Source organism: Tetrao urogallus (assembly GCF_951394365.1).
Source record: "Tetrao urogallus genome assembly, chromosome: 6".
In the NCBI taxonomy this organism is placed as follows: domain Eukaryota; kingdom Metazoa; phylum Chordata; class Aves; order Galliformes; family Phasianidae; genus Tetrao; species Tetrao urogallus.
Window position 1 is genome coordinate 27,790,093 of NC_136819.1, and position 25,136 is coordinate 27,815,228.

The window sequence follows — 25,136 nt, forward strand, 5'->3', positions numbered from 1 at the left end:
GCCTTAAATTATGTTCCTTTCGTTCCAGTGATTCCTTGACTTGTCTTATCCCCTTGAAAATGAGACAGGGTTGCCTTCAGATTAGGTTTCTTGTGTTGAGCTTAAACACAGCATTCCGGGGAACATGGTGGCATCATTAGGAGAGTGACAGCTGAGCTAGCAGTATTCCTATGGCATATGCTGCAGGTCAATTGTGGGCTGTTGCATAGTTTTCCTCTCAGCTAGTTTTCTAGCAATTCATCCTCATCTGCTGGGCATGTAAATGCTGCAGTTTGTTATAGTCCCTGCTAAATGTCTTCTTCAAAGTGACAGAGAGAGACAACCTTTGCATCTCTACCAGTACTCTTCCATGGTGAGATACTGAAGTGCATTTGGATAAATGTTACATCTTCCTTTTCTCTCATGCTTCCCTCCCCCCTCTCTGTTTTGTTTGTTTCAGGTTCTCGGCCCTTTTGGATCTACACAGTGGAAGTTGCATCTTGTGTATGGCGTGGTTAAGCTTGCAGCCTCTCACCTCGGCCTTCCTCCATTTTGGGCTGGTTACTTTTGTGCTGTTTTTGCATGGTTTGCAGGTGGATGCTGGCCTGACGGGAGACTCAACCAGTTCAGTACAAAACAGCTCGTGTTCAGGATCTTTTGACTGCAAGGAAGGTGTTATCCTGCCAATATGGTACCCAGAAAATCCATCCCTTGGGGACAAAATTGCCCGTGTTATTGTATACTTTGTAGCACTGATCTACATGTTCCTTGGAGTCTCCATCATTGCAGATCGATTCATGGCATCTATAGAGGTCATTACATCACAAGAAAAAGAAATCACGATTAAGAAACCCAATGGAGAGACCACAACAACAACCATTCGGATTTGGAATGAAACTGTTTCCAACTTGACCCTCATGGCTCTGGGCTCCTCTGCTCCTGAGATCCTTCTGTCTCTGATAGAAGTGTGTGGGCATGGATTCATAGCTGGAGACCTGGGGCCATCTACAATTGTTGGCAGTGCTGCCTTCAATATGTTTATCATCATTGCCATCTGTGTCTACGTGATCCCTGATGGGGAAACCAGAAAGATAAAACACCTGAGAGTTTTCTTTGTCACAGCTGCATGGAGCATCTTTGCTTACATCTGGTTGTACATGATCCTTGCTGTCTTCTCTCCAGGTGTGGTTCAGGTCTGGGAAGGTCTGCTCACACTTTTCTTCTTTCCACTTTGTGTTCTTCTGGCTTGGATAGCAGATAGACGCCTGCTTTTCTATAAGTATATGCACAAAAAGTACCGTACTGACAAGCACAGGGGCATCATCATAGAATCAGAAGGTGATCACCCTAAGGGAATTGAGATGGATGGCAAGATGATGAACTCCCACTTTCTGGATGGAAATTTAGTGACTGTGGAGGGGAAAGAGGTAGATGAATCTCGCAAAGAGATGATCCGGATCCTTAAGGATCTGAAGCAAAAACACCCAGAAAAGGATTTGGACCAGCTGGTAGAAATGGCTAACTACTATGCCTTGTCACATCAGCAGAAGAGCAGAGCCTTTTATCGCATTCAGGCTACCAGAATGATGACAGGGGCTGGCAATATTCTGAAGAAGCATGCAGCTGAGCAAGCCAAGAAGAGCACCAGCTTGCATGAGGTGCGGCCGGATGAGCCTGAGGAATTCATCTCCAAAATTTATTTTGACCCGTGTTCCTATCAGTGTCTTGAGAACTGTGGTGCCGTTCTCCTGACTGTGGTTCGGAAAGGAGGGGATGTGTCCAAGACCATCTATGTAGACTACAAAACCGAGGATGGCTCTGCCAATGCTGGTGCTGACTATGAGTTCACAGAGGGGACTGTTGTCTTGAAATCAGGGGAGACCCAGAAGGACTTTGCAGTGGGAATTATTGATGATGACATCTTTGAGGAGGATGAACATTTCTTTGTGCGGCTCAGTAACCTCCGCGTGGTGGATAGTGAAGAACCTCCAGAGCTCGGTAACTCCCCATACCCAAAGGCCATACTGGCTTCTCCTTGTGTGGCCACAGTGACTATCTTGGATGATGACCATGCTGGCATCTTCACATTTGAGTGTGATGTTATACATGTCAGTGAGAGCATTGGTGTGATGGAAGTCAAAGTTCTAAGGACATCAGGTGCTCGGGGTACGGTCATAGTGCCATTTAGGACAGTAGAAGGGACAGCAAAAGGAGGTGGAGAAGACTTTGAAGACACTTATGGGGAGTTGGAGTTCAAGAATGATGAAACTGTGTAAGTACCCTATTCATTCTTGATCCTCAGTCTAGTTTTGGTGTTTAACCTCACACTTTGCCCCCATTACAGGTGAATGCTGACAAGGGACAGGCTCCTTTCTTCAGCTTTTCTTCAATTTCCCTGCTTACCTCTTTCAGGCAAGAACCGACAGCAGGATGTAAGATCTCAAAATCTTTTGTCCCTTCCCTCTTGGGAATAACAAAGTGAGGCTTAGAAATACTGCAGGGGACAGGGGGAAAACATTTCATTTTATGAGGTCCTATACTCATGCTATGGGTTAATGGTGAGTTGAGGTAGAGGAAAGGGGGAAGCTTTTAACTGGATGGGCAAATATGGGAAAGCCTCCTTTTGGAAAAAAAAAAAAAAAAAAAAGTAAACAAAGAGGGTAGAAAAAATTCTTGATATCCCCACATGAAAATTTTACAACGGTTATTCCCACGCAATCAAGAGCTACTCAGTAGATATGGGGCTTTATTCTCAAATGAACAACACATCATACCTGCGTCCTTAGGCTTCCTGTGCAACTTGCAGGTCTATGTGGCAGCTAATTCAAAGCATAGCCACAGCTGCAAGCTGTTCTGCTGGACTTGTGCAACTCTTACAGTATTTATGTCCCCTTGGTCTACCTGTATTCCCTATGTCACCTTCTCTATGATCTCCCTATATCTGTTTTTTTGCTACCTGTGGTTTTTCTCCTCGTAAAATACCATGGCAATTGGCAGTAATGGACTAAAGCACTGCACTCACATCCTGTCCACGTGGCTCTATGACCCAGTGTTTTCATACAGAATTAAGAAAGGAAGCAAAATAGTCTGCACCAGTCCTGTTAATTCAGCTCTTTCATTGCGTACAAAGTAGCTGATACGAAGCTAGGAAGTAATAAAGACCAGAGAGGCGATAATGGCTAATTGCTTTAAGTACCTGCTGTTAACATTAGTGGGGAATGAGAAAAATACCTTAGCTGAGCTGGGAGAGGGAGGGGGTGTGAACCTGGTGCTAAAACTCCCTAGTGTTAAGTGCCTAGGTTGCTCTTGTTAACGCCTAATCACTTGAGCCATCAAAAGAATTGTACAGACTTGCAACTGGCATCAGAGAAAGGAAATCTTTGTACCCAGTCTCCCTGTACAGTATCCGAAAGGATGTTAATGTGTATTAAATGCTGTGGAATAGGGATGCCCTAATTCAAAAGCACCTTCTGCCTTAGCCTGCTAAATCACTTAATCCAGCTAATGTACATTAATGTCCTCATGCTTGATTGTAAGCACATGTTCTTCCCTATTAAAAGAACAGAAGTTCCTGGTTGGCTGAATTCAACCACAAGCAGATAAGGGGAAGGATCAGCTGTGAATCTGGCCTTTTCTCGGAGATGGGCCAGGCAAGTTACTCTCCTAAATTGTCCCTCAAGATAATTTCTCCTGGAAAAGCAAGGAAGAATGTCGACTGCGTGGATGCAGTCTTCTGTGAGACTATCTACAGTGTAATATGTACTACCACGCTTCACCCAGATCTTGAAGAAGAAGGGCTTTAAGGGCCGTCAGTGAGAGGCTAATATATTTGGGGTACCAGAGAATAAGCCCAAGTGCTCCATTTGCCTTCCTGCTGATAGAAAACTTCTGTTTGTCTTAGAAAAGTCAGAGCATACCCACATAGTTGCTCCCTTGCATTAAAACAAATTACATTCGGCAGGACCACGTACATTCCTGTAGAACAGACTAATGATGAGGAAGGTAGTCCAGAAAACAGATGTGCTCTGGGTGCTTAATTTGTAGCCCAGAGAAGATGCCCCGGAGCACAGGTTGGACCTTTGTGTGGTCAAAACAATGTCCCTACCTAATACACAATGCGTCTTTCACTTCTGTGTCAGAAGGCTGCTGGGAACAGTTTCCAATCCACAGGGGATATGGGGCTAATGGAGAGAAATTTATTTTCAAGTTACATTAGTTTTAACTTCTATGTGGTTGGAGACCCTACCCACAGAGGGGGGGTTGAAACTAGATGATCATTATGGTCCCTTTCAACCCAGGCCATTCTATGATTCTGTAATTAAATCAAACTAATAAACAAGGAGATGAGTCTTGTCAGCCTAACCATGTAGGCCAGCAAGCTGCCTTTATTCATTGTCAGGTTTCATTTTAACTGTTTAGGTCTTCTGGGAATGGAGTTTTGGACTGGAAACACGGGAGGGTAGTTTTGATAATCACCCTTTGGACTTAAGCTCAATGAACACAAGTCAGGTGCTGTACGTTTCCAGTTCTTTGTTGCTGTGCAGGCAGCTACAATGCTACTTTTCCAGCAAATGCTATCTAGTTTGGGTCATCCCTAGTTCAGAAGGACAGGTGCATTGGGTGTTTGGGGAAATTTTGCAGGTTCAGAGGATGAAGTTCAAGTGTCTGGTGACTGCATTGTGCAGTACAAGGCTGTATGAAAACACTGGGTCACCAAACAGCTGGAGTTCTGCCTGGCTGGATGCTTTAAAGCCTGCCTCTTAAATGTCTTGCCACTGAGGGGAATCTACCATGAGGTGTCCCTATGTGCTGAAGGGGAAACTGGGGGTCCACAAAACCCTGGGTAAGAGAGAAGAAATAGAAGGGAAACAGTGCTCAGTGTGCAGTGCTAAGGATGCGTAGCCTGAAGGCAACAAAAGATTTTGTGCTTCCCACTTCAGCCTGCTGGTCAGACCCTTACTTAGGAAAGGTGAAACTTGAACCTTCCTCATGGAAGTCACAAAAGCTTTTTGGCTCAAGAAGGAAGCATGTGAATTGGAGCCTCATGCAAACATCTAAGATAGTGTTGAGTTTTACTGTGGCTATGCATGTATGCTACTGCCAAAAAGAAATGCTCATTGGCATATGCCAGAAGAGGACAAAAGCTGCAGTTTGTACTTAGCTCATTCTCTGATGGGAAATAAGAACCCTCAGATTGTATTCTGCAGTAGCAGGCTATCTGTAAGTAGATTTTAGGTCAGCCTCCTTAAGTGTAGCAATGCCTAAATTAATCTGAGGGACACTGGATTACACAGCATCTTTGAGATCAAACTTTTGGAGGACCACCGCTTACCAAATCCGGAGGGCAAGTGGTGGCTACAGTGAGCGCTCTCCCTTAAAATGAAGTGGAGAAGGGGTCTTCCCTTAAGTCTGTCACGTAAAGTTAACTATTACTGGACTTGTCCTTAAGAGGCTTTCCCTGAGGTATGTGGGACTGAAAGAAGTTGATTAGCTGTATGAATTACAGATAAGAGGGAAATGGATCCTGCCGCCGGCTCTTGCTTTCTGCCTCTGTGATTCTTTCTAGATTAACAAGGTCAAAGTTTCCTTACTTACATTTGGGTGGGAGCACAGAGAAACTGTGCTGAGATGAGGAGATTCAGAACAATGCCATCATTACTGAAACATGCAGTGTGTGCGTATGAATGCGTATGGATGTTGGATAGCTATAAATCAAACCATAAGGTCTTGAATTCTGTCATCTGGCAAGAGGAGAATTGATCAAGTTTCAAACGCTTGATTCTGCTGCTGCTGCTTTTTCATTACACTTGTGATTTCTGAATTCGTGTTCCAGTGAGGCTCAGATATGACCTAATCAGCTGGAGGACACTCTTAGTTTACTTTTTGACTAAAAAGAGGAAGCAAGCCCAAAACTTAGATTTTTTTACAAGGTGGTCAAACATTTTTTCTATTAAATAATATTGTGTGGAAGCAAGTTGGGTTCTTGGATGTGTGAAAATGTAGAAAGGTGATTGACCATGCTGCTTTATCATGTCCAAGCAATACGGAAATCAAAGATTAAAAGCCAGCAGCAAAAAGTGAATTGGATTTTAAAGGATTTTCTTTCTGCATAATAAAGGGAACTCCAAGCAAGTAAGGAAAGAAAATTAAAGTTAAGTTTTATTGCTTTGAATTGGTTCCTCTGTTTAAAACTGTTTAAATTCATGTGAAAAATTATTTATGTCTTGCTTTAGAAATTTTCAGAAAATGCACAAGTTACCAGGAGCTGATATGCCAGCTGGAAGGCAAATTCTGCCATGGCCATGTCATTTGCTGCAGTTAAGGTTTAGACCAAGAGATCTTCTTTGTTGCTTGCCCATGTTACTGGTTGCTTAATTATGTGTAGGATTTGTAGTCTAGTGGAAGTGTAGCCATCAGCCCTGAGGCAGTTTGCTCTGAGTGTTGCCTGTGGCTCAAGTTGTGCAGGAGATACTGTGGTTGAATTGGTATTAAATGTCTTGTGAAGTCAATCTGCAAAGTCAGCATGGCTGGTCTTTGGTACAGTCATTTATGTGTCATTTATGTATTAGGCAGAACTTACATTAATAAAAGGCAGATAGTGCTAGAGATAAATGCACTTAGGACATCCTGATAGCCAGTGAAATTTTGTTTGATTTTGGCCTTTATGATTTGGAGATGAAGTTGTGAGTTTATACATATCCTTTCCTTGCCTGCTTCCTCCCAGTAAGCCTTGGGCCGCCTCTGAGTGCATTCTCAGCTTGGTGGTCCTCCAGACCTCTCCCAGAGCAGGAGGCAATGGAAAACCACATGCACTTCCTCCTATTTGGAGGCATTTGCTAGCAGGGGCGTTCATGGGGTGTGTTTGTGTTTATATACATGAGAGCCAGAGCTGTGCTAGAGACGGACCTGTTTCAGGTTGTACTGTGTCCTAGGAATGGTGGCTAATAACTGCCCCAAGCAGCCACCATGTGCTGCTGCTGCCTTCTGTTCTCCATGCTGTGCCACCATGTTTGGTGGGAAGGTCTGTAGTCACTCCTTTGCCTCCTTTCCCTCTCCTGTCCAGCCATGCTTGGACTCAGGGCTGCCTAGGCCATCACCTCTTGCTCATAGCCTTGATGTGGTGGATGTTAGCTTCCCTCCATGGATCTGGTGGAGATAATAGTAGGGAAAGGTGAATAGCAGTTTTCTGTGTGAAGGATGTCATACTGAGGTTGGGTGCAATTAATTATCCTTCCTTCTTTCCTGCCCCTTGGTGCTTGAAGAAACTGTCAACTTAATTTGTTAATCTGATCACCTACACAGTCATGGTTGTGGCATTTTGAGGAGAATGCTATTAACAACACTTATCTCTTTTGCATGGTGCTTCCTCAGTAGATGTAAAGGCATTTTGCAAAGGAGATCAAGGGTTGTTATTTCCATTTTGTAGCTGGGGGAACAAAGCAGAGAAAGTCATTTCTCTTCCCTCTGGATTATCCAGCAAAGGCAGAGGCAGGAATAAAACTGATTCCCTGAACTGCTGGCCTATGCTCTATGCAGAGAAGGGCCTGCATACACTAAGCTTGTAATTTCGTGTCACTGAAAACCACAGTGAATTTATGCAAATTCACTGACCTCTCCCCAGCTATCAGGAAGCAGACTGGTACAGTCCATCTTCCCCCCAGGCTGTCAACAGTAACTGCAATTTTGGGTGCTCATTTTCCTAAATTGAATTTTGTATATGGTATGGAGGTATATGGGAATCTGAAGCCCTTGGTTTATCTGTGTCAGCTGTAGTGACTCAAATTAATGACCTAGGTCATGATGAAATGATTGTGATAATCTAGTCTGAACTCTTGTCCAGCAGCTCTCGTGTACTCAGTGCTGCTCCTAATACTCTGGACTTGAAGTAGGACAGCTCTCAACAAATTAAGACAGCAGTGGGAATTTAGGAAATGAGAATTTGCTGTATGAATCTGATAGTTCCCTTCTCTAAGGACGCTGTTCCTTCCCATTTCAACTCTCTTGAGATTTATCTTCTAACGAATCCTCCAGACTCTTCTTCAGTCTGTTTCCATCAGAGGATGAGCTCCTTCTGGCTTTCTCTTCCTACATTTTCACAGAAATTGGAAGTTCTTGATTCCTATTTTAATCCAGATTAATGAAAAGCAGTGACAGCTGTCTTTAAGAAGAGATAATGGTCTTGCAAGAAACAGTCAGAGAAGCTCCGAAGTCGCAGTGTGGCCTCATTTAATGACTTCCTGAAAGGGAAAGAGAAGGGTAACTTTGTTTCTCGTGGCTAGTTATCTCACCTGTACATCTGAACTTTTACTTGCTACAGGCAACATGTTCCTTGTCCACCCCAATTTGGTCACTTAAACTGACAGCGTTGCATATGGTCCCAGTAAAGAAACAAACGAACAAACAAAACAAAACCCCAAGCAAACAAAAAAATCCCCAAACTACTCTAGTGGCTTCCCCATTATGTTGCTGGTAGTGAAAGGCTATTGTATTTATTTCTTGCAGTGAAATTATTATGTTAGAGTTTCTAAAAGTAGCAGTTTCTGATCTAACTGAAGTCATTTATACACGTACCTGCTGTGAGCATCTGCATTAGTCCTGCCATGAGGTCTAAGTGGTGTGACCTGCAGGGATTAGTGTAAGGTGTCAAGGGACTGCTCCTGGAGTGTTTGTGAAGTCATTCTGCAGAAATGTGAGACAGTGACACCATTCTGGGAAGAAGAGAAACCCTGAGCTGACCTTTCCCTTCCCAGATAGCCTTGTTGGCAGGTGTCGAATGGACATGCCATCCATTCATGAAGAAGGACAAATGCCATGCTGTCTCAGGGTCTGTGACTTCTTGCCTATCAAAGGAGCCATTTGTATGGATTAATGTAACAGTGTTAAACAAGGGGGTCTGGGACCTCAGCTAAAAGAGAAGCATGGACTAGGGAGTGGCTTTTCCAAGTTGGTGGATGCTCCAGACAAGTCCCTGTGAGCCTGATGGGTTCCTAAGATAAGAGGCCCTGAGAGGGGCAGCTCTGAGGTATCAGGGAGAGTAGTGATGTTCAGAGTTTAGAGCAAACACAGGGAAATTCCTTGTGCCAAACAACACAGCCAAATTCTGGATTTAAAAACAATCCAAGCAGAACTGATCCAAGACAGAAACAAGCTTACTGTGTGTTGAGTAGAGTTTTGCCTCCTCCTGAGTCATGCAGTTCTGCAGAAATCACCTTTGGATGAGTGGCCAATAGATGTGCATTTTACATGTGGGATTGCAGAGCACAAATCACATTTTTTTGCCCACTTACAAAAAGGAGGATAAGGCACAGTTTGAGTAGTGCTGCCTCAGGGCTGAGAGCAGATGCTAGGGCAAGGCTTGGCAGACTTTATATCGCTCAGTACAGGTATGGGTTTTTTGTGTGTTTTTTGTTTGTTTTGTTTTAAATCTACAGTGGGATCATTAATTACAGAATCACTTCAACGCCTCTCTAACTTTTAACAGTTAGATCAGAGTATGAACAAAGTTTCCAAGTAAAATATGGGCTTATCCTTTTCTATAGGAGATAAGGAGGCAGAATCTAGAGTATCCTTGACAAGTGGTCCTTCAGCACATTTCTCTTGTGTCTGAATAGAAGCAGCTGGCCCTGTCCATAGAGGTGTTCAAGGCCAGATTGGACGGGGCCCTGGACAGCCTGGTCTAGTATTAAATGTGGAGGTTGATGGCCCTACATGTGGCAGGGGGGTTGGAGATTCATGATCCCTGAGGTTCCTTCCAACCCTGGCCATTCTGTGATTCTGTGAAAGAGGGGGCAGCTTTTTCAAATAAAAGGGAACTTGTCTGTTGCTAGCAACATGGCTTGTTTCTTATTTACCTCATGTCAGAATAAACGATGATGGTAAAAGAACTTGCTGCTCTAGCTGTTGTGAGCACTGTGAACCAAGTTCACCCTCTGTTTAGCTTCAGTGAAAACAGCAGATTTAAAGCTGGGAGGAATCTGGACTGGTACGTGCTTACAGCTGTCCTGGCAGATGGACCGCTGACAGATGAGGCCCTCAGGCCTATGCCTGGATGCCAGCATTTAGTGCTGCTAGCTTTTCACCTGGAGCCAGCTCTGCTGCTGAGCAGGCACTGGTGCTCCCAGCATGGGGCCTTTTGAGTGGACTGTGCTGCTCTCAGGAGTAGATGCACACCAGCTAACTGGGAGCGATGGCTGTCCTTTCCACCTGCTTGCGCCTCCCAAGTGGTGGTGTTGAGCTCTTCTGGTTATTCAAGGAGCCTGGGGCTTGGTGCTGCATCTCACATGAATAAGAGCCGTTGCTCTGATCTCCTGGTTTTTCTGTTAGGCCGTGGAAGATTTCCTCTAGCTCTTAGAGTTCAGTGGTTTTTTTTGCTTGTTTGTTTATTTTTGTCTCTTTATTGTTCATCTCACCAAACAGAGCTTCCAGGGGTGGCTGCCTTTGCAGCTCTGATGTGTTGAGCGTGTCCAAGTGGTTTGCCTACTGCTGTACCTCTTTAGTGCTCCATGTAAAGGTGTGTTGTTAAAGTGAAAAGTATGAGGAATTACCTTTTGTGCCTCTGTGTTTCTTTCCATGAGATAAGCAAGGCAACCAGTTGTACCTTCATAAAAGCTACCACCTGAGCACCGTGCTGCTCAGCTTTTATCCTAACGCAATAAAGCCATCAATATTTAATGCAGAAATTCTGCTCCTGTTATCTTTGCTGTTTCTGTCTTCACTCCTGAGTTAGTCTCTCCTTTATTTCATCTGCTTGATCGTGTTGGCTTCGTGCTTCTATCTCTTTCTTCTTTAGTAAAGATAACTGGCCTACAGTGCTGGTGAGGAAGAATATACCAGGAGCAGTGTACTGACTCTGCAGGAGTAAATAAGCACACAGCTGTCTGCATCTAAGATACAGAAGTACTTCTTGAAGATGCCCAAAGTATTTTTGGGTTGACTGTGGTTACTTTTGATAGCTCGTAGTACTTTTTCTGTAGTGTGGTTGTGGAGGGAAAATGTGTGATTTGGCAGGTTTTCACAGATGTGTCCTATTAGCTGACACCACCAGAGGTGGGCAGAGCTCTGAATAATGCAGAAATGCAGCAAATGGGCTACATATGAGCAATAACTGCCTGCCTGGCAGCCAGGCTTCTAGGGCTGGATGGGCTGGACGCTGCAGAGCAGGGCTGCATGCAGGATGGTGCAGCATGTCAGATTCCCGCCTGCTGCTTGGCACCATGGCAGCGTCAGCAGCTGCATGCCTTATCTCGGCACTGACTCTGGTGCCTTTCCTGCAGGGACGTCTTCATTTTCTATAATTAGCAAGTCCTTGGCATAACTATCTTCCTTGCTCTTTTTGCGGCCTGACAAGTGGAGCGGTGCTAGACAGAGGAGTGAGCACAGTCTGTAGGAGTCAAAGCTGGTGACAGCTTCAGTAGGTCATTCCATCTTGTGGTGGGCAGCTGGTGCTGGCTTTCCCTTGAGGTGATGGAAAAAATAATAGGCTCAGGGGCCTGATTATCCCATCCTTTGTATGGTACAGAGCAGCAAAAAAAGGCATTGCAGATGTGACATCTCTGCTGGCTGTCAGTAAGTTGTAGGCAGAGGTCTTGGAGTAGAAGAGAAGCAGTTTCCCTGATGCACAGCACCCAGAGGAGAGGTTGGGGGATGACCCTGTTCCAGGACTGCACCACTGCTTCTGAGTCACTGTGACAGTTGCTTGCAGCTCCTTGTGTTGTGTAGACAGGTAGGCTGTGTGTCCAATAGTCCCTGCTGTCTTTGAGGACTCCTCCTCGCGGGGTCCTCAGCTTTCCTAAAGATGCTGAGACCTCCCTTGTACATCTACCCTGGCATTGATGCCTTGTGCAGCACTGTATCTGCTGAGCCTTGTGCTGGGAGTTGACCCAGAAAGGGTCACTACCCATCCTGGAAATGAGCCATGACTGCCCTCAATGGGGTATTTCTCCCTTGAGATGCAGGGCAGGGAGTTTGATGTAGTGGCAAGTCTGCAGAAGTGTCCCAAGGAAAAAAATACATAGCAACAATAAAACTTTTGCTAAAGACACCTCCCTTCCAATGTTGTTTGGGGAGGGAGAAGGTTTTTAAGTGAATTGCTGCATGGTATAGCAGCCCACTCCCTGGAGGGTGCATCTAATGGAATTAAAGGGTATCTCAATCTTGTTCTGGGCAGTGAGAGCTTCCTCGAACCACTGCCCAGAATACTTGTGAGACACCCTATAATTCAATTAGAAGTACCCTCCAGGGAACATATAATTATATCATATCTATGAAACGTAATGACAGCCCCCTCGTATCACATGGTGAGCAACTCTCTGCTGCTGCCCAGAACCTTTCACCGGTAAGGAACTAATCTGCTTAGCGCAGATTGAGCTCGCTGGTCTGCAGAGCTCACCCGTCTGCCGCTTAAGGGAATCCCTGCCAGCGGAATAAACCTGTTAGCAGCACGCCTGCTCCACCACCCTGTATCCTCCTTCTACCCTCCAGCTGGGTCTGCTGTCCTCTGCCTTGCTGTCTGCTCTGACCAGCTTGCTCTCTGAAGTTTGCTGGGGAATCTGACGGATGGGGGAGTTTCCCTTAACCTCTTCTTTTTGCCCTTTGTTGAGCAGTAACAGCCTGTGATAGCAAGTATGCTGAAGGAATTCAGCTGCAGAACAGGCAAGGTGTCCTACCTTCCTGCCCCAGCCTGTGAATTTTGATAGTTGGTATGCTTGGGTAAAAGACTAGTTATTATTCATAATTACAAACTCACCCAGCCCTTTCCAGCATTTGAGATAGTTTAAGGCCGGAATTGAGGAACACCAAACATGACAAACGTGGAGGGGATTTCCATGGGATACTGCAAGTTCAATTTACTTATGCTAGCTTAAATCAGTCTGCAGAAAACTAGAGAGGGACGGTAAGGAGGGGCCATGGAGTGACTTTGTGTAGCCTAAAGAAAAATCACATGGTGGAATTTCCTGTTGGAAAGTCCTCTGGAAAACAGCACCAGCTGCCTTCCAGGTGCCTCATGATCAAGAGACACCCCTAGTCTATTCAGGTCTGGTGGATGTATTGTATCAGGTCTACTGGCAAGGCTGTATTGCTCCAGCCCTCTGTGGTTCAGCTGCTCCAGACGGCTCTCACAGGTTTGCCCACTCACGCAATTAATTAGTTCTGTCTACCTGCCATGAGATTGTACTTGCTGTCAATGCTGTCACGTCACTGGCTGTCAATCCCAAAGTGTCTTTTTGCCCTCGAATGCTGGAGCTGTGAGTAAGCCGGACACTCTGGAATATGAGATAAAAGCAGTGAAGAGGGTAGAGAAGGCACTGTTGGGAAGTGATGAAGGAAGTGAGTGACGTTTGCTTCTGTTTGAGGCAGAAGAACGTTGTGCTGACCTTGAAGGGATCTGATCCAAATCTCAGTATGTGTCCTTGCCTGGTGTTTTGTGGGTGCGTCATCAACTGTGGAGCAGAGGTGTGTTTAACCGGAGTTTTTCTCTCCTTGGGGATAATTATACAGGTAATCATTGGCCAGCAGGGCCGCTGTGGGGATATGTTCAGGGTATGAGAAGCTTAGGGGTAGATTGCTGAGTACTTTGGAAAAGGGCAAATGGAGAATAAGGTGGTCAGAATGGTAAAGGTAACGAATTGGGGTCGCTTGCGCATAGCCTTGCTCTTCTCTCCAAATGTGGGACTAGGGTTCAGTTTCTTGTCGAGAGGCCAGTACTTCAGTTTGAACTTCTCAGTCAGTGGGGATGTCTTGGATGTGGATTCTGATTGGTCTCTGAGCTCCCATGCCATTAATTGGTAAGAGACAAAACTTCCAGCCTGTTGAGGCAAGCTAAGAAAGGAAGGCTATTTTCTGATTCCTTCTTTTTCCTGCTGCTTTCTCTGCTCAGACCCCCAAAAACTATTGCATCATGGAGCCTACTTTCTCCCACTGCCTATTCCTTATGAACACTTCAGATCACACTGGGAAGCCATCTGCTCTTTTTCAGGCATCAATGCCTTTAACTTAGCATAGTGCAGACTGAAGAAAGAAGCAGTTTTCCTGCCAGTGCACATCTTCTCCTCCCCTCTTGGCATCCAAGTGCCTATAATGATGGTCCCTAGTTCTGAAGGTTGCTACAAAGTGAGATATAGCACAGAAGGAAAACTTGAACCATTATGTAGCCCCTGATGGCTCTCAAGCACCATATCTTTGTTTAGAACTGGAGTGGGAGGTAGGCAAGCAGTTATGGCAGGACCTTCCCTGCCTGTTAGGGGTTATGTTTTCACTAAAGCTCTGGAGTAACTCTCACTGCTGACCTGCATTTGCATAAAGAAACTGTGAAACAACACTTTGGTTATGCTTAACTTACATAGAATCGTTTCAGTTGGAAGAGACCCTTAGTGGCCATCTAGCCCAATTCCCTTGCAGTGAACAGGGACACCCACAGCTAATTCAGGGTGCTCGAAGCCCAGTCTGGCCTGACCTTGAGTGTCTCCAGGGGTGTGGCATCCACCAGCTCTCTGGGCAGTCGGAGAAACAGTGCCTCACCACCCTTATTGTAAAAATCTTCTTCATTATATCCAATCTATATCTCCCCTCTTTTTGTTTGTCCTATCCCCTTGTCCTGTCACAATAGACTCTGCTAAAGAGTCTGTCCCCTTCTTTCTTACAGCCCCATTTAGATACTGAAAGGCCGCTTTCAGGTCTCCCTGGAGCCTTCTTTTCTCCAGGCTGTATGGCCCCAGCTCTCTCAGCCTGTCCTTGTAGATGAGGGGGTTCCATCCCTTGGAGCATTTTTGTGGCCCTCCTCTGGATGCACTCCAACAGGACTATGTCTCTCTCATATGGGGGACTCCACAGCTGGAGTCCAGATTTGGCCTCACCAACACAGAGGAGCAGATCACCTCCCTCGATGTGCCCAGGCAGCCTCGAGACTAGCAGCACTGGATGCAGTGCCTGGCCTGTGATGAGTCACGCGTTGCTCTCAAGACGTGCAGTGACTGCCAGAAGGGTGTTCAGGGAGCGGTGGTCACGTGGCGCTCAGCACAGGTGGGGCTGTCAGCAGGGATGTTGGTAGCCCTCACGTCATGCTGTGCCCCACTGGCCTGGGCTGCGACAACGTGCTGCAGGCTATCTTCCCTGAGGAGACCGCTGAGAGCTGAATGTCAGCTGCTGCTGGAGGGCTGCTGTGGGGCTTACTGGAGCCCCGCCATTTATAGTACCTAACCCTGTAGCAGCTGCAGAAATATTTATTTGTCCGGTGTGTTTGCAGCCACTGGGCACACTGATCTCTCTGTCACACACACACACCACATATGTTGTGTCCAAGGTGAGGGGAGATAGGGCTGCTGTCGTCTTTGCTTGTGCTGCCTATCCAGAGAGCACTAGGATCCTTAAAAACTTGATCAGTCTAAGCATCCTTGTGCAAGGAGCCCAAGTGGGGCCCAGGGAGCCATCAGCGGTTGCAGGGTGCAGGCTGGGGGCCATCTGGCTGCCAGCAGCTTTGCATGCAGGAACTGTGCTGCAGGGAAGCTGCTCGCTTCAGGCAGCTCCAACCAAATCAGGATTGAAGTGATGTATTGACTTATAAGCAGTGTGTAATTAACCATCAATCAGCGAACTCTATAAGGAGGATCAATATCAGCAATGCAGTGGATAAACCACAATAGTAGGCACCTACGCATTGCTGTTGTTCAACTGTGGATTACTTAACGGCTTTCTATAAATGATCTCTTCATGGTGGTCTTACCTCGATGGTTGTTTTGCCCAGGATGGGCTCTGTATACCCCCACCAGACCTGCTAGTCTCCTTGGACATGAGTCAGCATCCTCAGTATTAGCACTGTACATCTGCACTGCTGACCTGGGATCCCTATAAAAAGAGAAGCACCTGCATCCCTCTTGGGGAGCGGGTGGGGGGGGGGGGGGTGGAGCAGGAAGGGCCCCAGGGAAGATCTCCCTGGGCTGCCTGCCTTCTGCCCTGCTTCTGGGGAGAGAGATATCTGTACTGAGCTGGAATTTTCCAGCAGAAGTCCATTTTGTGCCTTTTTTTTCTTTTCTGCATCTGGAACAGGTGAGATGTTAAGCATCTCAGCTGTTGGTTGTTAGACATATAGCAGAGTTCCCTGGAAGAGCACAGCCAGCACTGTAGCATATAATGTTTGGCAAAAAGGTGGAAAAAGCAGAATTATATTGGAGTAGTAGTTTGTGGGTTTTTCTTTCTTTTTTTTTTTTTTTTTTTCTCCAATGCTAATGGTAAAAATGATATCTTTTTGAGATCTCAAATACTGTGTATTTCATGCAGAGTAACAAAACAGCCAGCCTGGATGTCTTTCAACCCTAATGCCTGGTTGAATTTCTTCTTCTTTTTTCTGTTAGTGTTCAATTTTAAATAGAGTAGTCCTCTGAGGGCCTGAGCTGAAGCCTGTTACGTGTGATAGTAAGGCTCCTGCCTTTGTAGCGGGTAGAGGGATTGCATTAACCATGTCACTGCTGGCATTTGCTGTTCTCTTGACAAGGACAGTGTTCACCCAGCACAGAACATTTTGATGTCATTTTGATGTGATGGGATGGAAGAACAGAAGCCATGCAGTCATGGCAGCTTATATAAAGCACCCCTGCTCGGGCATCCATGTGCCATGAGGGCACATCAGTAAATAGACTTGAAACTGGGACAATTTTAACCAAGATCTGCCAAGACAGGAGTGCATGCAAGCATTGAAAATATTTAAGTCCTATGCTGGGTGGAAGAGCTTTCTTTTTCATAGCTGAGAGGGTATGGAAATTTCACAGGCCCAGAGGATGAACAAGTGAAATTATCCTTGGGAACTCCAATTTTTCTGGTGGCATTTCTTAGTGAAAAAAAGGAATAAAAAGGCAGTTTAAACACCTTCAGCTGCATATTTTTGTTTCTTCCAGTAACTTGAAAGTACAAGAAGTGATAAGAAGATGCAGTAACCAGTAATAGCTGCAATTAGGGGCTTTTCCTGCAATTGTCCCTACTTCCCCTGGGTTTCAGTGAGAGTAGGAAATTTGTGTCTCTTCCATACGCTTTCTTTACCTCTGTGAGCATTAGGAAGTTTCCTCTGAAGTCTGTTGCGTCAGTCGTTGGGAGGGTTAAATCTCCATGATCAGGGTAGGAAATGTGACATAGGAGATTAGATCTAGAATCCCATTTTGCTGCTGCACTGATGACAGAATCTTATCAGCCTGCCACTCTTATTTGATTACTAACACTGCTACTGCAGAAACTGAAAGGGAGAGATGGGAAGTGGCTATTGATTGGCAATCAATAGGATCTGAGGTACTTTCATCAACCCCAGAAGACAGCACATTCACCTGCTAATTGCAGCCTGAAAATCCCAGAGGGGATGCTCTGGGCGCTGGTATTGGCATGGCTGCTTGTCATGCTATCAGACCTACGCCGAAGAGATCAGTCTTGAAATTAGTGCTTTTGGCACTGGCCCCATGAGCTGTGCCATTCTGTGACAGCCACCCACACTCCAACCTAAGGTTAGCTGCATTGACTGAATTCATCTAACGTACTCTGGGAGGAGGAAGAACAACTCAGTATTGTATGGTGGGACAGACTGTGCTTACTGTTTGAATACTGATTCTTCGTTAAACAATAGAGGCTTGTGCAGTTGGGAATAGGAGCAAGCGTCTGTGATCTTGAAAGAAGCTGGATGGAAATTTATTTTTTTTGCTTTTTTTTTTCTTATGTATAGTTCTCTATTATCTTTCATCTCCTCTCCTTCTCCTTCATTTCTTGATTCACTTGTGATTTCATCTCCAAGTGCATCTTTGCTTCATATGCTTTAAAGTACCTTGGAGAAAGGAGCCAGGATTGGCAAGCAATGCAAATACAAGGAAAGCTGAGGGGTGCCATACATAATGTCAGCATCACCTTCACAACGGGAATATTAAGAGGTTGCAAAGGACAGTCTCTTCTACAGTCCCCCGCGTTCAGAATGCTGTTGTGGATACAGGCTCAGGTACAGATGGCCCCTAAGCGACTAGTGACTGGAAGCTGGGTGCCAGTGGAGACCCTCTGCCCTTTCTTGAACTAGAGGTGATGCTGGGTAGGACCAAGATCCCTCCTGCTATGCCTGGTTATCCTTGCAGAGCTGATATGCTGTGGCCTAGTACAGGGCCGTCAATGGCAAAGTGGGACATCACTGGGCCCAGCTAAATGGTCTTTGATGCTCAGTACGTATCAGCGTGACAGACATTTGATGGTTTTTAGCAGCAGGCAGGGAATGTAGCTTTGTTCTGCACTAGCAGTTGCTGAACTGTGTTCAGCAATGGGATTGGCATGAAATGGAGACTTTGGACACAACTGAGTTTCTGATGTGGATGTTCATGAATGCTATGTGTTCCAACCAAACCTGCTCTTCTTCTACTTATTCCTTTTTACTGTTAGGATTCCCCCACACCTGTGCAGGCTGTTTGAAGCAGGAACTGGGATAGGATGCTTAATGTAGTTGAGACCCCTTCTGAAATACTAAGGTGGGGTGTGATCATCTCTAAGGTTGATCCTCTGACCCACAGATTACTGGCTGGAGCTGCCTGGGGCAAATGTGATGTTTTTGCACTAAATCCAGTCCTGGGATGGAGAGCCTTCTTTCTTGTGTTCTCCATTTAAGCTCATGAGAGGCTATTTTAAAAAATCTCGTTAAGCAAATGCTCCATTTGCATGATTAAGTCCTAGAAGTCAATAATGCCAAGCAGAACATTAATTTTGCCTCCAGTGTGTATAGTTATAAAGTGATATTTAATTACACAATTACAAACTGTTTATCTGATAATCAAATGTACTCTTAGTGTCTTCCACACACAGAGCTTCATATGTGAAACATCTTGTCATATTTTTGCAGTCTGTTGTACTTCCACCAATTTAATTACCCTGATCCTGCCGCATGACCTGTGCTTAATTCTCTCTTAATTTTTACTGAGCCACTGGCGTTCATTAGAAGATATTCTCTTTGCATTGATTGAGTTATGCTGGTGTAAACCAGGCAAAATAAGATAAGGACCTTGTCCTTATGCAGGAGTTGCCGGCCTCCCTCAGTTTGTGAGCCCTTCGAAATATTCTAGAGGGATACATAAGCCCCTTTGAAAAAGCTTCACTTAGTTTGCTTTATGGTGTGTAATGATCTTGTTTTTTTTGCAGTAGCCTTTCATGAATCCCTTAGGAGCAGCCTGCAGTCTGCCATCAAAACGGCAGGCTGAAAGCCACCACTCCAGACTTTTTAGGCTAAACGTTCCTTTCCAAGTCAGTGAGTGTGTGCTGTACCATTCACTGTCCATTAGCACTCCATTTTAGAGGATGAAGTGTTTAACTTCAGAGCTATTCTAGCTGCAAAACTTAGGTGGCCTAAATATGCCTGCAGTGTTTCTCTCTTATTATGCACTATTATATTTAATTTCTAGTAGGTTGCATAACAGCAGTCTACTACACTCTTCTCTTATGAATGACTCCAAGAAGTTCTGTCTGTAATATCTGAAGCAATTCTTTCTACTGAGAGGTATTGCACTTTGGGAAATAATATAGCTTTGTAGTATTGAAATAACAAGTTGTGGTTGTGTTGGTAATATCTGTACCACGTGTGAAGAGAGAACTGTGGGTAAGCATCTCTGTTGTGCCATGGAACAAAATAAATTGCCATCATCATGTTCTCCGTGACATTGCCATTCAATTTTATCTATGTAGTACATGTGCCAGAGCACTAAGCTAAAATGCAGGTTCAAGCACTGCTTTCCTTACCAATATCAAGTCATGCTTTTTAGGTTTGGTTTTTTTTTTTTTTAGTTCGCTTCATACAAACATATTTGTATTGTTTTACTCTTGCCATCAAGAAATATGTACCTTTTTATAGTGCATAAAAGATTCTGAGTTGGAAGGTATTGACAAGGACCATCAAGTCCAACTTCTGGCTACTTACAGCACCATCCAAAATGGTGCCCTATGTCTCAGAGTGTTGTTCAAATGCTTCTTGAACTCTGTGCTGCTCTTCAGGAAGCTCATGGTGGCTTTGGCTTCTGCAACCACAGTGGGAGAAGTCTGTGGTCATTGTTACAACGTAGTCTTTTTAATTGAGATAAAGATATGCCTGGAAGCTGTGGAAAACTTGAAACAAAACTGGAGGGCAGTGCTGCTGGTGTTTAGGTTTGTGGCCATGCACTGAGCATACACAGGCTGCTCTCTCTCAAAACCAGGCCAGGCCACTTGTATTTTTATTGACTAAGGGATTGTCTGCAGACATTAGTTAAAGTCTGTTAAATCCTTGTGTGGCTGATCTCATTCCCTTGGCCTTATGCTAGCCTAATTGCCTTTGCAGGAAGATTAAGCTGAACTGAACTGAGGTTGTGTTCCTTCAGAGTGAGAGCGTTCACATGGGGTTTTCTCACGCCTGAACTCCACACTCCTAATTAACGCAGCTAGTCTTTCAGGAGCATCCCCAGGCAGGTGAATGCTTCCCAGTATTGCTGGGCTGCAGCTTCCTTATGTGACATCTGGAGCATGTGCTCTTCTTCGTGCTGAATATGGAAGACAAGGGGAGCAGAAGTAATCTAAAAGTCCTCAAAGAAACAGCAGCTGGTCCTGAGGCTTTATCCTGGGGTACCTGCAAACACCTCTGAGATTTGGCATCAGTGGAAGTGACTGGCCATGTGAACTATGGGGGACCAGAGCAAGTGCAGCTTAGAGTTAGTTCATCCTGATGTGGGTCTGTCTTGTTGTGATGAGCAGCTGCTAGAGCAGCGTGCACCTTCACTGGCAAAAACAGAAATCCCCCCCTTTTGTTATGTCTTCATTTGCTGTAACTGAGTAAGCTGGTTGTTAGATTGTGTTTTATACTGTGGTTTTGGTACATACTTTCTGTTGGGATTTTTTTTCCCAACAGTGATAGAATTGTGCTTCTTTTCCAGTTTTGGCCATATATGATGAACTAGGATTTGTACCTATAGAATGAACTGTTACAGTTCATAGCGAAGTAGCACATGTAGTGGGGAGAAGCTGCCTTCCTCTCCCAGACCTGCCTCTGATTTGCTATACAGACATGGGGAATTCACATCACTGCTCCTCGCACAATGATGGTAATGTAGCAGTTATTACACTTTATAATCCTACATTACTGTGGAGGGTTTCTTGCCCTGGATCTGGCCCCAGAATTCATGTTCCTACTCAAGGTGGAGTATCTTGAGTGTTGTGGGCCACACAAGGGCTGAGCATCTTTTCCTTCTAGGGACCAAGTAGATTTTTCAAATACATTCATTGAGCTACACCTGAATAAAATGACCTGCTGCATTACACTTCTGGGTCTAATGTATTTATTTGTATGTTAGAAGCATAGAAGAACATTTGTTTTCAGATGGAAGGAAAGGTCTTTTAAATTTTACTTCCAGAGCACTGCCAGCTTAACAATCTCTGTCCTCTATTTTTTAAAAACATTTGAGCCACCAGGTGGACTTGGTGGCTTTGGGAGAACGATGAGCATGATGTTAGCTACATGGCAGGGAAAGCTACAATGTGGAATACACAGAACCATGGAGGATGTGGCATGTGCAGGACTTTTCCCTTTCTCCACCAGCTTCACAGCCTTAGTGTTATCCAAGGCCTGGTTTCTCTGTGAATCACCTCTGTTCACTTAGCCTGTGTGGGTAAGCTGCTCTGTCTTCCAGAAACAAGACAGTCAAAGGAAAATAGACTGGGCTGCCTTTCGGTTTGTGTAGTAGTGCCAGACTTCACTGTGTAATTATAGGACCTTTATTATGGGGGAAAGCAGAAAATGCCTTGCCTGACTCTCATATCCTTGGCTGAGCTTGCAGAGGTGGTAGTTAAAATAAGAAAAGGGATCTTTTGACTTGAAAACTGAGCCTGTTCCATATGGAGGGAAACAAAAGGACAGAAAAGCAACAAAAGCCACCATCACCAATAAAACAACTGAAAAACAAATGACAGAGTTCTTCTAGTGCTAACTACACTCTGGGGAGCTAAATATGTCTTCCTGAAACACTAAAAGCATCTAATTAACAAAGCCAGGCAGTCACTAAGGACACCACCAACCATCTCCAAGCAAGACGTGCATCTCACTGGCATTGCTTGCAAGGTCACCCCTTTTCTATTTTCCCTGCTCCCCACCCCCAAAACTGACATAGCAGGGAGCATCTGACATCCATTTCCCCCTGCCAAGCAATGACAGGAAAGGTGCGCTGAGAAGATGAGAAGCGTGACTGATGGCAGCAAAGCCTTGCTGAATTATTGCCTCTTGTGTGGGGAGCAGAGATTTGCTTTTGGGATGCTGGACTGTAATTCATCTATCTCTTTCTTTTAAAGGTGAACTGAAGAGCTTTGCACGTGGAAGAGAATTAACCGTTTTTTTTTTCAGAGGGCAAGACAGTGTTTGTAAGCTTTAAGCTCAGATACATTTACTTATTGAAAAGGAGGACTGGAAATCGCTTTCTTCTTTATTTCTTCCCTTCCAAAGCCATTGATTTTTGTTAGTTGCTTTTGTCTGGTCAACAGCAGCCACTGAGTAGGTGTCAGAAGGAGTTGCTAGTGTTGTTCTGCCCTAATACCATGTGTTCGCTCCTACTCTCGAGATGTAGCCACCCTGCTGCTGTCACATCTCGCTTGAGAGACATTTGAGAGTCTCGTGGGCATGGTGGTGATGGGTCAGCTGTTGGACTAGGTAATTTTAGTGGTGTTTTCCAACCTTAATGATTCTATGATTCATTGAGATCACAGAATCACCTGGGTTGGAAGGGACCTCAAGGACCATGTAGTTCCAACCCCCCTCCCTAGCAGGGCCACCAAACATACACATTTAGATCAGGTTGCCCAGGACCCCATCCAACCTGGCCTTGAACACGTCCAAGGACGGGGCATCCACAACCTCCCTGGGCAGTCTGTTCCAGGGCCTAACCACTCTCCTTGTAAAGAACTTCCCCCTAACATCCAAACTAAATCTTCGCTCCTTCAACTTGGATCCATGGGAGATCCAGGGGAGATGGGATAGGGGTTGGTCTTCACAACCCCAAATTGTGTAGATCTTTAGATCTGTTTTATCTGGAGACATTATGGAAGTACTGGAATGTTACGTGCATACAGAAAATCTGTTTCTGTGTTATCACAAAATGAATATATATCTATCCATAGCAAGATTTGGGGTAAATAGTAGCATTTTTATTGAAATCTAGGCTTGTGTTAAGAGTAATTCTAGGGTAACTGTTTAACATAAGGGAACATCTAATGTCAGCATGAAAAATCCCAAGCGGTGACAGAGTTCTTTGAGTATCTCAGCCCCAGTGTGATGCCCCTTCACATAGTCACCCCAACAGCTCTGGAGACTGCAGGGCAGGGATCCGCCTTGGATTCAGTCTTGAGCCCTAGAAGGGAGCCCTTTAGGCACCCTAGACAGAGGGGAGAGCATGAAATCCTGGCATAGATAAGGAGTTAGGCAGCAAGTGAGAAGCATCTTTTAAAAACAAAGGCTGCATTTGAAAAGCAGCTTCCTGGTGGTCATAGTGGAGTTTGGTGTTAACCTCCCTTGGAGAATGCTCAGAGCAGTCAGTCTCACCATGGTTTACTTTGGGTTTTATATTTCTATTTGACAGGAAGATAATTTTTGCTCTCTGTAAGACAGACTGTGGTGCCTCCTGGCTGCTTATAGGGACGCTAGCTCCATACGGAGGGAATGGCAGTGCTGATTCCATTTCTGAATTCTGATTGGGTCTTCTGTGGTTTGTTCTAGGGCTTGTGGGTCATGGTGACCATTGGTACATTGCTCACCCTAGGAGATGACTGCAGGGAGAATAAGCGGAGTATAAAGCAGACTGTGAGGAAGCAGATATGAGTAGCCAGAAGTTGTGGTTATGCAAATCAGCATTGCTTGATTGGCTTTACTGGGCCTTGTGGCCCCCAGCCACAGTGAGGGAGCCTAACTTGGAATCTGTGCTATAGCAGCACCTCTGCACTTTAGCAGCATCTTTTAGTGTCCTTACTGACCTAACACTCTGTTTTGTAGATGAAACTCTAAGGCAAGGTATCAGTTTTATGAGGTTAAGCCATGTTGCCCTGCAGAGGAGAGAATGGGACTGAAACTTCCAGGGGCTTTTCTCAGCTACAAACCCTTCTCTCCATTTTCAAGCATTAGGAGGAAAGGAGGAAAGGTTTCTCTCTCTTCTTAGGTGAAAAAACTGCAGTGTCTTTATACTATATGTGCCATTTGTCCAGGGAGAAGGTTGGTGAGTGAACACAAGGGGCTCACCTGGGTACTGCTGGTGGTAGGGAGTGTGGAATTTCAGTGTCTGGGTGAGTTTTGGAGTGATTTCTGCTTGTAAACAGTGCTGCATAAATTCCAGCGCAAGAGGAATAGTGTGGACCTGCAAGTGCTTTGTGAAGGATGGAAAGAAACCACAAATTCTGTGGAGTGCCAGCCCTCAGGCAGGGAGATCTAATCTCATGTTCTTTTTCTGAACATAGTCTCTGGATCACAGGGACTGGTGTTCAGCTCTGCTGAACCCAAGCAAAAGGCTCCCACAGAGAATTTGCAAGTTACCTATGCTTGCAGAGCACACTTATGTGGTGGCATGGGGACTGTTCATTCTCTCTCCAAGCTGTCCTTAGCAGAGCAGGCAGTGAAGTGTCTAGGCAGGAGTGAGGGAACTGTAGTTTATTGGCTATTGCCCTGACCTGAGGTGTGGAGATGTGGGTCAGGTGGTAGAAGTGCTCAGGCACTGCTGTGTCTTCACTCCTTGTCTCGAGCATCTTGTTACCCATGCAGGTGCCCTTCCACTCGAGTGTTTTACAAACTCAGAGCCCAGCGCTCCCTCTGTTTGACTTTTCTGTCCTGTGTTGTGTGAGCGTGGGCTGACATTTCCCCTTCCAGGGAATGCATTGCTCACTGCCATTTGGGGTGATCTGTCCCAGAGAGCAGTGTCCCCTTATGTCTGCCTGTGCTTTATTGAAGTACAGCCTGGCTCCAAGGCTCCCCCAGATCTTTCTGTCTCTTTTCTTTTTATTGCAGTAATAAATCTCCCAGGATCTCTCTAGCTGGAAGGGTGGGAGGGATGGAGAGAGGAGATTTCCCGTCTAGTGCATTGCAGTCTTTTATTGACTGTCAGAAGCAGCAGTAAATCTGCAGCAGGAGGTGTGCCCAGCATTGGTGAGCAGAGCATCGCCAGCAG

At 45.3% G+C, this 25,136-nt stretch overlaps 1 protein-coding gene across 4 annotated transcripts in view; it reads left to right on the forward strand.

Annotated features, from left to right (window-relative positions):
* Positions 1 to 485: 485 nt before the first annotated feature.
* The window catches only part of SLC8A3 (solute carrier family 8 member A3), a gene marked incomplete at both ends in the record, with an annotated part of 79,933 nt that continues 55,282 nt past the window's right edge, over positions 486 to 25,136 (forward strand). For all 4 annotated transcript variants that reach the window (XM_079536883.1, XM_079536885.1, XM_079536884.1 and 1 more), the window contains one exon: positions 486 to 2,251. In XM_079536883.1, coding sequence (XP_079393009.1) covers positions 486 to 2,251 — 1,766 coding nt within the window. The remainder of the gene's footprint in view (positions 2,252 to 25,136) is intronic.